Source organism: Cyclopterus lumpus, chromosome 10 (genome assembly GCF_009769545.1).
Source record: "Cyclopterus lumpus isolate fCycLum1 chromosome 10, fCycLum1.pri, whole genome shotgun sequence".
NCBI lineage: Eukaryota > Metazoa > Chordata > Actinopteri > Perciformes > Cyclopteridae > Cyclopterus > Cyclopterus lumpus.
The window spans coordinates 1435320-1450629 of NC_046975.1; the positions used below are offsets into that span (position 1 = coordinate 1435320).

At 40.5% G+C, this 15310-nt stretch overlaps 1 protein-coding gene across 3 annotated transcripts in view; it reads left to right on the top strand.

Annotated features, from left to right (window-relative positions):
* The first annotated feature begins 450 nt into the window (after positions 1-450).
* The window catches only part of LOC117737485 (storkhead-box protein 2-like), a 31041-nt gene continuing 16181 nt past the window's right edge, over positions 451-15310 (top strand). For 2 of the 3 annotated variants that reach the window (XR_004610044.1, XM_034543485.1), the window contains exons 1-2: positions 452-656; positions 9426-9578. Coding sequence is in view for 2 of the 3 variants with exons in the window: in XM_034543485.1 (XP_034399376.1) it covers positions 9446-9578 (133 nt within the window). In the remaining variant the exon portion in view is untranslated. Of the gene's footprint in view, positions 657-2356; positions 2457-9425; positions 9579-15310 lie in introns of all 3 variants that reach the window. The other variant, XM_034543486.1, reaches the window with a different exon arrangement.

Consider the following 15310-nt stretch of genomic DNA (forward strand, 5'->3'; position numbering starts at 1 on the left):
TATATATATTAGTGTGTGTGTGTGTTCTACATCCAGCTTTAGTGTTCTAACTGGGTCACACCAGAACCCAGCTGCAGTACTGCAACACCGGCTAAGAGAGCATACGCACACACGCACTCACGAGCATAGCAGAGATAGATGTATGTAGCAGAGACATGCTACAGAGATCTTGAAGTGTGCGCGTGTGTGATAGCCACAAAGAGCAACTGGGGATGCGTTGTCATGGCAACCCTCTCGGCAGCCCGCCCACAATCCTGTATGTCTGTGGGCTTCACACAGTGAGGGAGGGGAGAAAAAACACGGGAGCAGAGTGAGGCGGTGTGTGATTGGTCACACCCCCTTGTCTTTGTGTGGCGCAAGGGATTGTGGGAAGCCCTTGACTGAATGCTCATTTGTGTGTGTGAGTGGGAAAGAGTGAAGGGAGGGGTGTGTGTGTGTCTGTGCGCGCGCGAGACCAGAGAAGGACGGCGCGCACGCGTGTGTGTGCGTGTCAGGGGAGGGGGAGGAGCAGAATGTGTGTGAGAGAGGCGGATGAGCTAGTGTGTGAGAGAGGGAAAGAAAGAAAGAGAGCTGCGCTACCATCAGAAGCTCTACTATGCTTTTTAACTGGATTTAATTATTTTTATTACAAAAGGAGTGGATTACTATCAGCCAAGGTTTGAATCTGTTTGTCACGCGCGTCTATCTGTCTCACTGTCTATCTGTCTCACTGTCTGTCTCACTGTTTCATTGGCTAGCGGCTAGCCTGTTAGCAACAGCTGCTAGTTAGCATTAGCAGCCTAGCGTCACCGCTCTAGAGAGAGAGAGAGAGAGAGAGAGAGAGAGGGAGAGTAGAGAGAGCGATAGATAGATGGGAGTGCTCGAAGGATGGATGCAAATATTTTGTAGGAGAGATAGATACTGGAGGTTCACAGAAAGCAAGAGAAATGGAAGGATGGATGGTGAGGGAGGGAGGGAGTGCGTGACAAAAGGAGGGGGTGTGGTTTAGTGCTGTGGACAAAGGAGGCTGGCTGATTGTTTACTACCACTGCAGTGAGAGGGACATGGACGACCAATGTTCCATCATTCTCCCTCTATCACACACTCTCTCTTTTGATTCTCTCAGCACTCTGCTTCACACAGCTGCTCCCCTCTTTCATCCTCTCTTCTGCAGTTTTTCTCTCCTAATCTCTCTTCCCCCTCTGTATCATTTTTTCCTCCTCCTACCCTGACTAGCTCTCTTTCTTTCTCTCTCTCCCTCTGTCAGTTTTTTTGGACAGTGATGGAGTGAGTGGGTAACATCTACTGTTACAAAATGGCTATTCTTTACCTGAAAGTCCGTGATTTTATTGGCAGGACTGGATCAGGAACACTTGTGCTGATGCAACTTGTGTACAGTTGAAGTTTCACTCCACACTTACATGACATGACAAACACACATATATGTGCGCTAGCTGCCTGCTTATGTGACTGGTCAATAAGTGCATTCTTCACCTGAAGGAAGCAGTAGTACTCATGGGGAAAAGCAGCGCTGGTATCATGTAACAGAAGCAGCGTTTGTATTTAGAATTATTTTACAACTTGGGTGAAAGGGAAACACCGATTGGATTTGTTTTGGTTACTACTGTTCCATTCAATAAAAACAATACGACGTCCTGATTGATAACACATGCTAAAGAGATGTTTTTGGATGGGCTGTCTGGAAGGAAGATTCACCACCTTTATGTGGATGACTGAGAATGCAGAGTAGCTGCCAGCTGTGCCAACATGTACCAGTATGCATTCCCCAAGGCGAGTTTGCTCCATCTTTAAACTTGTTTGAGTCTGCTAAATAAACCAATTAAACCCACAAATTAGCCATTAAATTAGCAAAATACACACGATATGGAAAGATCGACCTTTCTTCGGAGGCTAAGAAAGGTGTCAGGTGACTCGCCATCCCTAACCTCACAGGCGTTTCGGATTTTGCTTGATGTAGGGCTAGCTTTACCAGGATGCTACTACATATATATAAGTTTAGACCCAAGTGTAAGAAACACTGTGTATAGAACCCTTTGAATATATATTTTTATATGTTTGTTGGGCTGAATTGATAGTTGACATGATTGACTGACAATGTTATTGAAGTGTTGCATGGTTGTTTTGATGACATTTTTGCAATTTTCTTTATTTCTTTTTACTTATTTACTTGCATAATCTGTTTTTTTCTTTCTGTTCGTTCTTTGTCAGAAGCATGGCTAATTACTTGTATTCCTTATTTTCAAGTGAACTGTAAACATACCTAAATAAAATATTATGTTTTAAAAATAAATTAGCAAAATACAATCTTTCCAAAATCCTAATGCTGGTCTCTGTTGTCTTTGGGCACCTGGAGAAGGTCCCCAGCACACCTTTGTCCCAGTGAGGAGGAACACTTTGTTGCATAGCTCCACCCGGGTCTCTTCCAGTCTGGGTCCGTTGACGTCGACACTCGGCAGGTATAATCATATGTGAGGGATAAACAGATTATAATCTTCATATCCAGTCAGTGCCAGGTATTATTAGAAATTTTAAAAAACATGTGTTTGATATTTGCGACATTAGCAACTAATGATGTTACTTTTTAAAAATAAAGTCTCACTTCTGTAGGCTTTACAGTGCTTAACACCTCTCCATCTAGGAACTCACCCAAACTCTTTTGTTTTGCTTTGTCAGCAAAAATGGCACCTCATATAAACAATGCAAGCTGCTAGTTGGCATCAATGTTTGTTTTGGTATGAGAACGTGTGACCCCTCCTTCCTATTTGTGGGATTTGGAGGGTTGGCTACCTCCAGAAGGCCAGCTGTTACTGACCAGTGGTTCAGGCTACATCCACACGGTTCTGTTTTGAAACCAGGTTTTAAATGAAAACACTCTCCGTCCACACAGGCATTTTAGCATCGTTTTAGAAGGTTTTTCTGTATAGTCAGTTTCAGTACGTTTTTTGTCAATACTTTCTTGCCATCGTTTAAAACCGGTTATGAGTTAATGTCATGTTGTTAAATCACAATCCATTAAAGTCTGTCCAACTAATCAATCTATATATCGCACTATAGCCAATTCTACAATATTTCCTATTTTAACCTAAATAGAGACTCTCTACAAATAAAAGAAATGGAGATGAACCCGACCAGATAAGACCTCGCCGGATCAAAAGGTGTTTGTAAGTTATCACGCCGGGTTAATCTCTATTTCTTTTATTTTCACAATCAGACCAGGCGGATCACAACTTGTTAGTTATTTCTAACTCTTTATCTTTATTAGGTTTTTCTTTGAACTTCGATTTACCGTCTTTCAATTATTCAAATAAATCAATTTAATATATTCTTTTTTTCTGCAGTATTCAGTCACACAGAACGCTTCCATCTAATAGGGATCTTTATGAAAAAGGCTCCCCTTACTATGAGCTCATTTGGAAGTCTGGTCAGGATAACAGACTGGTCACAGATAAGGTTGGAGTCGAAGATCAATTTATTAGAATTCTTTATTGAACATGTATCATGGGAGGAAAAGCACAGTTTGCTGGACTGCAGAATTTCAGAAGACATTGATCATATATGGAGATGGTCAGAACATAGGCATGGAAGACGTTGATCATATATGGAGATGGTCAGAACATAGGTATGGAAGACATTGATCATATATGGAGATGGTCAGAACATAGGCATGGAAGACATTGATCATATATGGAGATGGTCAGAACATAGGCATGCAGGACATTGATCTCTAAATAGAAAAGAGTTGACCCCATTGGTAAACCAGCTACACCTGTTCAAATAGAATGTGTCCAGTCACAGTTTTAATTTATCAATATCAGTATGTATAATTCTACAACAAAGCTGGAAATATATACTAATACATTGTTTTGAGACCTCCCATAAACTGCTACAATATTACATCCAATGTTATCAATCTTAACACGTATACAGGAGATCTAAAATATCTCTAGACTACGTAGGTCTGATAACGCCGCTGGTCACGCCGCTCACTAATCGCTCCAAAAACAGCTGCTTCCTCTGCATGTCAGCAGTAGTAGCATTATACAATGTGGAATTTAACTCCAACAGCTGCTAGTATACACAACAAAGTCAGCAAAGCCTGTAATCTGTTATCCATGTTGAATTAACCTCGTAGTCCATCGATAATCAAGGCTGTGACAGATCAGGGAAGGACACGTCGTGACTTCTAACACCCAAACAAGTAGGGGACGCAGGTGTATACGTTAGCATTTTCAAAGGTCTCCGATTCTGCCCCTGTCCACATTACCACAACCCCGGAAATTTCAAACTTATATGGCGTCTGTATGGTTTTCAAACTCCGGAGTAGTGTGGACGCCTGGAGTAACTGTAGCAAAAGATATGCATTTCATAAATGGACACATATGAGGATACGTTTCAGCGTGTTTGATGTATTTACTCATGAGGTTCATGCCCCTTCCTGATTGTCAAAGACTTTAACAACTGGTTGGTGCAAACGGTCTTTATGTGTGGCTGGTCCAGTCTTCAGCCAAGCTAGCAGCTCTGTGAGGCTGCAGTTGTGCACAGCAGTGCTTTGAGCTAAATTCCACCAATAGCATGTTAACATGGAAAACAATGTTAACACACTGATGTTTGACAGGAACAATGTGTGCCATGCATATCGTCTGGGTGCTTTAGCATGCTAACATTTGCTAATTAGCACAAAGAATAGCTGAGGCTGATGGAAATGTCACCCATTATGCAAGGATTTGTTCATAAATCAAAGTATTGGACATAATAAAAGTGTTGGCTCTGGATGAATGTAACAAGATCATCACCGTTATTAAAATAAATCATGAGAGAGACAGAGATGTCTGTACCAAATATCATGGCAGTCAATAGTAGTGGTCATTTCAGTCTAAATGGTGCACAGACATTACAATTACCCGGGAGTAGGTCAAAAATCCTGTACAATTATCTTACTTTCATACTGTACTTAAAGTATAGGGTTGATGGGATATGTATATACATATAATGTAGAGCTGTAACAGTTAGTGTTGCCATGCCAGTCAGTACAATTCAGTGAGAGCAAAGAAATCACCAGAGCTGGAAGACCTGCCTGTGGGCTCACGGTGAAAAGTATCTCTTCTGCTTATATTTGAGTATTATTGGTAGTATTGGCTATAGTAGCTGTAGTAGTGGCAGTATTATTAGGCAGGAGTTGTCTTGTTTGGAGCAAAATAGTAGCAGTAATGGCAGTAGTACAAATGTCACTAGAAGATGCAGCAGTGGTACTAATAGTAGTAGTTAATGAAGTACCAATTAGTGGTACTACCTTATTTCCTTATTTTTGAAATAATATGTCAGTAGTCAACGATGAGATAGAAATCATGTTCTCACACATGTTTGTCATTTCAAAAGATAATTCAGCAAGTCAGTTGCAAGTTGCAGAATATATGTGTATGTATAATATATTCTAAAGTGCACCCTCCTCACCTCCAGCTCTCTCTACAGAATGTCTAGTCTTTATAACTTGTGTTTCCTACACCTCATTTACCATTTCACACAAACTTGTTTCTATACTTTCCATGCATATTGACTGCAAGTTTGTTCAGTGATCGTGATCTCTATTGATGTTTTGGTTCAGTGACACTCCACAATGCTTGTTCTTGCAGGATTTGATGGGTGTACTTTATTGAATCTGTATAAATCGGCTGTAGTATATTGTCTTCTGTCTTTACCGTTTGCCTTTGGTTCTGCACTTTATAAATGTTATAATTGAGGACTTGAGGACAAACATCTTCCTTTCCACTGACGTTGACATTTATAGTGGCCAAGTGTGTTTTTCTTAGTCATGGAACTGCAAAAGGACACCTGGTATTAACATGTCATCTCTCCATCTTATTTGAGAAGCAAAATCACGTGTTAATGCAGGTGGAGATGCTGCAGAATAAATTGGATTGGAATGAGATTAAATCAGCCAGACATTGATCATATATGGAGATGGTCAGAACATAGATATGGAAGACATTGATCATATATGGAGATGGTCAGAACATAGATATGGAAGACATTGATCATATATGGAGATGGTCAGAACAGAGGTATGGAAGACATTGATCATATATGGAGATGGTCAGAACATAGGTATGGAAGACGTTGATCATATATGGAGATGGTCAGAACATAGGTATGGAAGACGTTGATCATATGTGGAGATGGTCAGAACATAGGCATGGAAGACGTTGATCATATGTGGAGATGGTCAGAACATAGGCATGGAAGACATTGATCATATATGGAGATGGTCAGAACAGAGGTATGGAAGACATTGATCATATATGGAGATGGTCAGAACATAGGCATGAAAGACGTTGATCATATATGGAGATGGTCAGAACATAGGTATGGAAGACGTTGATCATATGTGGAGATGGTCAGAACATAGGCATGGAAGACGTTGATCATATGTGGAGATGGTCAGAACATAGGCATGGAAGACATTGATCATATATGGAGATGGTCAGAACATAGGTATGGAAGACATTGATCATATATGGAGATGGTCAGAACATAGGCATGGAAGACATTGATCATATATGGAGAAGGTCAGAACATAGGTATGGAAGACATTGATCATATATGGAGAAGGTCAGAACATAGGTATGGAAGACATTGATCATATATGGAGATGGTCAGAACATAGGTATGGAAGACATTGATCATATATGGAGATGGTCAGAACATAGGTATGGAAGACATTGATCATATGTGGAGATGGTCAGAACATAGGCATGCAAGACATTGATCCAGTCACAGTTTTAATTTATCAATATCAGTATGTGTACAACAAAGCTGGAAATATATACTAATACATTGTTTTGAGTCCTCCCATAAACTGCTACAATATTACATCCAATGTTATTACATCTGGTCTGGTTTACATTGTGATCACATCAGTCGGGTGTAATCCAGTATCTACACATTCTTAACATTTTCTTTGGCTTGTGTTGACACATGCTGTAGTTTATTTTGACTCAATCCCACATACACTGTCCTCCTAATGGGGATTAATCCACCGCTGAAAATAGTCCTCAACAAATGAGCTACTTCCTCCTGCTTAAGTCCCATTTAATTTAAAAACTACAGTGACCAAATGTTTAAGGAAATTACCAAATCCTATTTGAAACTGTCGAGAGATGACAGGAAATGAGGGAAGAGAGAGGTCGGGTCCTCAGCCAGACAACCGAGAAAGCCAGGGGGTTTATTGGGGTCCTCGGGACGACTTCGTCGTAGAGGAACCTATTGTTTTTCGAGGAATTTTTCTTATTAGGGTCCTCGTGACGACTTCGTTGTAGAGGAACCTATTGTATTTCGAGGAATTATTATTATTATTCTTAGCTAGCAATGAAATCGATTTTGAGGCCTTTATCATATCCCAAACATTCTTAAATTTCACATGCATATCAGAACTGGCGAAAAATTTGATAATTTGGAGGTCTCGCATTTGCGTACAAATAATTTACTCTATAGTGCCCCCTTATGGTAGAACGCCTGCCGTTTTTGCTAATAATGACCGATTGACTTAAAATTTGGTACACATGTTGTGGCCATAAAATGCGCCAATTTAGATTTTCCGCCATTTTGAATTGTGTAAAAACACGTTTTTTCAATTTTCTCCTAAACCCTGGTTCAGATTGATACGAAAATGTATATGATACATTACTGGTTCAATGTCATTAAATGTTGTGTAAAGCTTGTTGATATCTCATTGCATTCAGAAGATATGGGCCAATTAACTTCTAAGGGGTGCGGCCTCATATTTAAAGACACATAACTTCTAAATGACTTAACCTATCCTCACCAAATTGCTAGCACATGTCCACATTGAGTCCCTTAACATAAGATTTGAAGATTAGGGGGCGCTGCAGTCAAACGCTCAATATCGCCATTTTTAGCCTTTTTTCACTTTTTTTCACATTTTTGGGTGTTGTAATATACGGAAACTCCTCCTAGAGCTTAAACCCGATTCATTCCAAAATCGTCAGTGTGATCTAGAGACCTTAGCCATTAAAAGTTATAAAAGGATTTAAAAAATATAAAACTGTGTGTAGGGCGCAACTTCAAAGAAACGCCATTCGCCATGAAAATGTAAGTTGTTTTAACTCAGCCATACATGATCTAATCTGCTCCATATTTCTCATATGTCATGACATACTGACCCTGAAGACATCCATATGTTAATTTTGAATTGTAGTCATAGCGCCATCTAGTGGCACATTTTTTAACCTTTCCTTCACGTTTTGGGGAGTTGTAAAACAGCAAACTCCTCTTAGAGGTTAAACCTAATTCATTCCAAAGTCGGGCAGTGTGATCTAGAGACCTTAGCAATGAAAAGTTATAAAAGGATTAAAAAAATATAAAACTGTGTGTAGGGCGCAACGGCAAAGAACACCATTCGCCATGAAAATGGAAGTTTTTTTAACTTGGCCATACATTATGTAATCTGCTCCATATTTCTCATATGTCATGACATACTGACCCTGAAGACATCCATATGATACATTTGCATTCTAGTCATAGCGCCACCTAGTGGCAACAGTAAGTTACATGTTTTCTACTTTTATACCCTTCTCCTCACAGATTAATCAGATCCCTGGCAGAATGTGTCAGAATAGACTTAAGACCTTAATAATGCTTCACTGTGAAGATTGTATGGACTCGTTGAAGGGCGGCGAGTTGGAGCATCGGCGATCAGATCCTTTGCCATGACCGAATAAACCAATGTAACATGCTCGAAACATAACTAAACTTAGCACACACATTTAAAGTCAAAGATGTAGTTACCTATTACGATTTTAATGCTTCAGAATGGCAATATGGCTCGATAGCGCCCCCTACAAACATTAATTTAAGCAGCCCCAACGCTACGTTTCACCTACATTTATTTATGAAACATGTAAAACATGTAAACTGAAAAGAAAGTCTCTTGGGACCATGCTCTAAACGGTACCGGAAGTCAGTGTGTGTGATATTTCCATTAATTCTTGTGTATTTCATGCCACTATATGTTACTGAACTCCTGATGAAGGGAATTGATCATATCCACTTCAAATGTATTATGTTGATGCATGTTGTCTCGTGCCATACAGTGGATACAGCAAGTGGTGGACTGTTTGCAGAACAATATAATTTCCAGCATCGCTTCATGCAAGAAAAAACTGCTAACTCACAGACGCTTACTCCGACGGTCGCAGACATTCCCGGGCCGCTTGAGCCGGCGTCCGGCCAGTACCCCCGACGTGGAGGAGGAACGAGGACCCGCACATCGCTGCTTGCAGCTTTAATTTTTTTTATGTATTTGCGACATTAGACTGCATGGTGTCCATATGTCTTACAGGTCCTGGTTATAGCGGATATTTATCCAGTCACTGATTTCTGTGATTTCTGTGATTTCTGTCTTTTTACAGGTGATGTGTCACCCATCAGTATGTCCCCCATCAGCCAATCGCAATTCATCCCTTTGGGAGAGGTATTGCTGTTGGCTATCTCTGCTATGAACTCCGCCCACAAGCCTGTCACTCAGGAGGCCCTAACCGAACACCTGCAGACATGTTTTCCAGGTAACACCAGCTCACACACCCACACGAGTCCACATCGAATCCAATCCATCATCCTCTGTCTACTGCTGCACATAGGTTCAAAGTAAAAGAAAAACATACAGATCATTTTTGTGTTTAGTGTTATAGTAGCTCAAGATTATTCTTTTCACCACCATCTGAAGTTGACAGTTAAATATCATTTCTGTGTGTGTTGTGTCAACCTGGGAAGTGAGTAGATAGCCACAGACATGGTGTGTCCACATGCTTATTTTCACCCAGCAGTTTTTCCTGGAGTACATTATTCATTTCATATTGATTAAGCCACATATCACAAATCACACATTTTGGGCTTTACAATCTGTACAGCATACAACATCATCTGTTCTTGGACCCTCACATCAGACAAAGATGAATATGATGTAATGTGTACAGAGTTAATACACAAGTTAAACACAAGTGAGGGAAGCAAGGACGCACGTTATTTGAAAGAAAAGCAGCCCAAGCAGCATGGTTGCTATTACAGCACCAAGGATGGCGCAGCACTAGTACAAGGAGTGTTTCCACCTAAAAACAACACCAGTTGTGCTCATTAGAAAGCACAACCAAGAAGGTAACACTGCTGGGCCTCAGTCAGACCTTTTCCACTACAGGAACTAACAATCCACCAACTAATGTTTATAATAACTAGCTTGAACAGGGAACACAGTATAATGTGTATAGATAAATTCAGCAAAGAAGTGTGTTTTCGCTACACAGGCGATGTTCAGATTATGGGTTGTAAAGTTCCGATAATGGAAAAGAGACATGTGGATAACTGGTTTGCACCACCTTCATGCTTAGTGGTTGGTACGGCTTGATGTCAGAGACTGTACCATTCAAACGAACGCTTCCACAGTTAGATGAAGGAAGCTCTCATAGAATTCAAGCCAAAAAGGCTCAAACTGGCCATGCAAAATTGTGTTTCAAAGTTTCATCAAAGCAAATGCTGCGTCCTGTAGCGGGCTGACTTCTGTATAAACTAAACAGACTCTTGGTTGTATCTGGCTGACTTCTGTATAAACTAAACAGACTTACGGTTGTATCTGGCTGACTTCTGTATAAACTAAACAGACTTACGGTTGTAGCGGGCTGACTTCTGTATAAACTAAACAGACTCTTGGTTGTATCTGGCTGACTTCTGTATAAACTAAACAGACTCTTGGTTGTATCTGGCTGACTTCTGTATAAACTAAACAGACTCTTGGTTGTATCTGGCTGACTTCTGTATAAACTAAACAGACTCTTGGTTGTATCTGGCTGACTTCTGTATAAACTAAACAGACTTACGGTTGTATCTGGCTGACTTCTGTATAAACTAAACAGACTTACGGTTGTAGCGGGCTGACTTCTGTATAAACTAAACAGACTCTTGGTTGTAGCTGGCTGACTTCTGTATAAACTAAACAGACTCTTGGTTGTAGCTGGCTGACTTCTGTATAAACTAAACAGACTCTTGGTTGTAGCGGGCTGACTTCTGTATAAACTAAACAGACTCTTGGTTGTAGCGGGCTGACTTCTGTATAAACTAAACAGACTCTTGGTTGTAGCGGGCTGACTTCTGTATAAACTAAACAGACTTGCGGTTGTAGCGGGCTGACTTCTGTATAAAAGGAAACAGATTCTTGGTTGTAGCGGGCTGACTTCTGTATAAAATATACAGACTTGGTTGTAGCAGTGGAGTAATACGAAGAATGGAGAGGCCTTGTGCACTAGCGTTGCCTTACCACTAGAGAGGAATTCAGATTCAGATTCAAATTTATTGTCATTGCACAGAGTACAGGTACTGAGGCAACAAAATGTCGGTTAGCATCCGACCAGCAGTTCAAAGAGAGTAGTATATTTCCAAACAAAGTGCAATGCAGATATAGTATACAGTGGATATGTATAATATATATAAACAGTATGTATATACAGTAGAGTGAAGGTGCAAGTGTCTATATGTAAACACAGTTGATGTGGATGGGGCGTGTGTGCAGCGTTTGGTCTTTCTGAAGTCCACAATGAATAGAGGATTGCTGGATTTAATGGGTGTAACTGATGTTTCTAAACTTACGTGCATAGCACTGGTGACCAAAGCATCATTCTCCTCACACAAAAAGTTGACCGCTCTATATGATATGGAAGTGTTAACTCACAGAATAAGACCTCAAGAGGAGCAATGTCGTGGGAATTGGGATAAATGGACGGTGTTTACACGTCAACGATAACACAAGCCATAGCATGGGCCAGCCTTGCCCACACAGACAACACTGCTAGACTGGGCCAATATAATACTTTCCATATTAAGGGATGGGGGTTGAGCGGCCCTTACCAATTTGGACTGACCCTCGTTTTGGTTGAAATCTGATTGTGTTCCAGCTCACCTAGGCTTGTCTGGCCGTTCTTCTTTGAGTCGGTGAACTAGTGACATACTCATAAAAACTAATGAGGTGTCAGCAATACACTTAAGTGTCTTAAAGGTCTTCAGCATCATCTGGGGTGACTGCGCTTCAGTGGTAGAACAGGGTCGTCCTTCAATCAGAGGATCGGCAGTTTGATCCCTGGTTCCGCTAGTCCATGTCGCTGTGAAACTTAACCCCAAATTGGTGTTTAGATAGGTATAAATGGTTAGTTAGTCCTGATGGTGGCACCTTGCATGGTAGCCCATGTCATCAGTGTGGTGAATGATGACATGTAGTGTTAAAGAGCTTTGGGTGATCAGAAGACTAGAAAAGAGCTCCATTTAGTGTTAAAATGACTGGAAATTGTTTTTGGGGCTACGCTCAAATGGCACTGGTATAAAAGGCGTCTCCATCTTTAAGTCCCAGACCTGATTTCAGTCCCAGTGCGTCCCTGGAAGAGAGTAACCCTGAGCAGCTGTGGCTCAGGGGTTAGCAGGTAGAGCAGGTACTCCACTAATCACAGGGTTGGAGTATTTATGTTGCTGTGTCCTGAGGCAGGTGGTTAAAATGGTACATGGTAGAACAATGTGTGGAGTTTCTGCCCACTCTCGAGAAACATGCAGGATATGTTGATTGGCGACACCAACGTAAGTATAAATGTTAGCGTGATTGGCTGGCCACCTGTGTGGACCCCGCCCAGTGTCAAGTGGGATTTTCTCCAGTGAATCTTTGGTTATTCCTTCAACCACTACAATAAGGATCATTTCCTACAACCAAGTATTGGCTGCTTGATTGGACTTCCATTCCATTTCAAATGATCAGAAATTGAAATCTGCTGTGGGAACCCTGAGTGGAGAGACATTTGGAAGTTGGACCAACAAAAGCTGCTGTGCTCAGCTTTTTTTCTCTTATTTTGACGACACATTCTGGTTTAAATTTACAGGGAGGTTAGTATAGTCAGTATTTGTCAGTTACAGTTAATTGCCAGATAGCTGGTTTAGGATTATCGTTGGCAAATCTGCTGATTTAATTTTACAATCATTAATTAGGTCTATAATTTCATGGAAATAGACCTGTACTTGTAAAGCGCTTTTCTAGTCTTCCAAAGCACTTTTACACTACTGTCATCATTCACCCATTTATACGCACATTCATACACCGTAGGCACAGCTACGAGAGCAATTTGGGGTTTAGTGTCTTAAGAGCCCAAGGACACATCAACATGGGCTAGCGGAGCCTGGGATCGAACCGCCGAGCACTGCAGTTTCCCAGGGCTCAAGTGATGTTCTCACATCTTGGCCTGTCCAACATTTGTGAAGCTAGAACCAGAGACGGCAAAATACAAGTTAAACAAGAAATCAGCTATCAAAGTTTTTTATTATTAATTGTCATTCAACTGATTAATTACAATTATTATTCCAATGAAACTTTTTCTTCGATTTATTCTTCGCATTTTTGATCGTTAATGTTTTTTGTTGTGTTCCATGGCGGACCTACCCCATCGTTTTACTTTACATGGGTTTCCCTCTTTAGAGAACTTGCGTCATGTCACCAAAGCAACTGCACCTCTATGACGTAATGACAGGCAACACACACAGCGGTCTGCCCGGCTGTCAATGAGTTTTTAATGTGTCAATCTGTGGCTCAGTCATTGCCTTAGAATGATTTTTAAGGATCATTTTGCCCATATGGGTAAATGTCATCAAATTCCTTTGCACTGATGTAATCACTCTGACATTGAATGAAGCCAACCAGTTCCCTTATTTCTGTAACCCAGGCCTATTTATGCTTTAATCAAGTCTTTTCTTCATTATTGATGACCTAGTAAATACAATTCTAACATTCTTGGTTAATTTAAAGGGATAGTTCAACATTTTGTGACTATTGGATATTAATAACGATCTCATGTACAAAAGACAGTTCCTGATTATGGGGGCTGTGTAAGGACTCAGGTGCAGAGACTATGAGCAGCCTCCTTAAGTTTTGTTGTCACAGCGAGGTTGCCAGGTTTGGAACTAGAGCCTGTGTAAAGACCGGGGGCCATGTTTACTGAAGATCTCATCTGACCACTAGGAGTCCTCCTAAATAGCACTAAGAGTTTCCTCTTGAGAAACACTCAAACAGTTGTTAAGAGACACTTTTGCCAAAGAACTGAAATTCAGTTTCTCATTGAGAAACGGCTGAACTATATGAATCAAATATTCCTCTCTGCTGAGCAGTGAATTGATAATGTCACCACCTCGAGAAAAGGGTAACATTTTGAGTCCAACATAAATCAGACCACAGGGACATCAGCATAAAACAACATGAACAATGAAGTATTTGATGGCGTATTTATTTTTCAGAGTATATGGATGTGTAAAATATTTGGTGTCTGGTGAGAACATTGTGCACATAGCTAGTACACTAAGGCTGCGTGGGTGCTGTGGTTCTCTACAACTTTGGAGTGCCTAAGTAAAGCAGTTTCAGGGTCAGGAATTAAATTAAGTTTAGAAACTGAAGAACTAATGAAACAAAATGTTAATGTAGTTTAGCCTCAGCGTAGTAGTTTTATTTTAAACCAAATGAGTTAAGCCTGGTGTTAAAAAAGCAGGATTTTATTCTATCAAGCACTCCCTTCCATGCATCATCAGCTATTTTAATGTTCAACCGGCCAACGTCGGCCCTGTTTGACACATACAGATATTTTGGTTAATTACTTCCAACTGGAAATGAAATGCTTTGCTTACCAACTATCCCCACGGCGACCTATTTAGGGGGGAAATATCTTGTTCATGGGTTCACGTTTATGAATCAATAACGAATATAATGATGCCACATACCAAATTAAACTGCAAAGCCTGGGCGACAAGAGTATATAAGCCAATTCTACATGCTTCAAACTCAATTTAACCAGCAAAGATAAACATAACCATAAGAATGACTTGAGAATGACTCAAAGGTGACTTGGAGACCGCTCCCAAATTATGGAAATTAGGAATTATGATCCCGCTAGATTGATGCTACAGGCGATTGACGGACCTCTTCGTAAAGCTTACAACCTACGGATTCAGCCACAACCTTCCAATCTCTTCTCAGACATTACATTACATTACATGTCATTTAGCTGACGCTTTTATCCAAAGCGACTTACAATAAGTGCATTAAACCATGAGTCCAAACTCAGAACAATAAGAATCAAGCAAGTACAATTTCTTCAATAACGTTAAACTACAGAGTACTATCCGTAAGTGCCATTTAAGTGCTACTAAAATGCTAAACAACAAAGTGCTATCGGTAAGGGACATTTAATTGCTACTACGGCATTTAAGTGCTACCTATTCAAGGTATAGT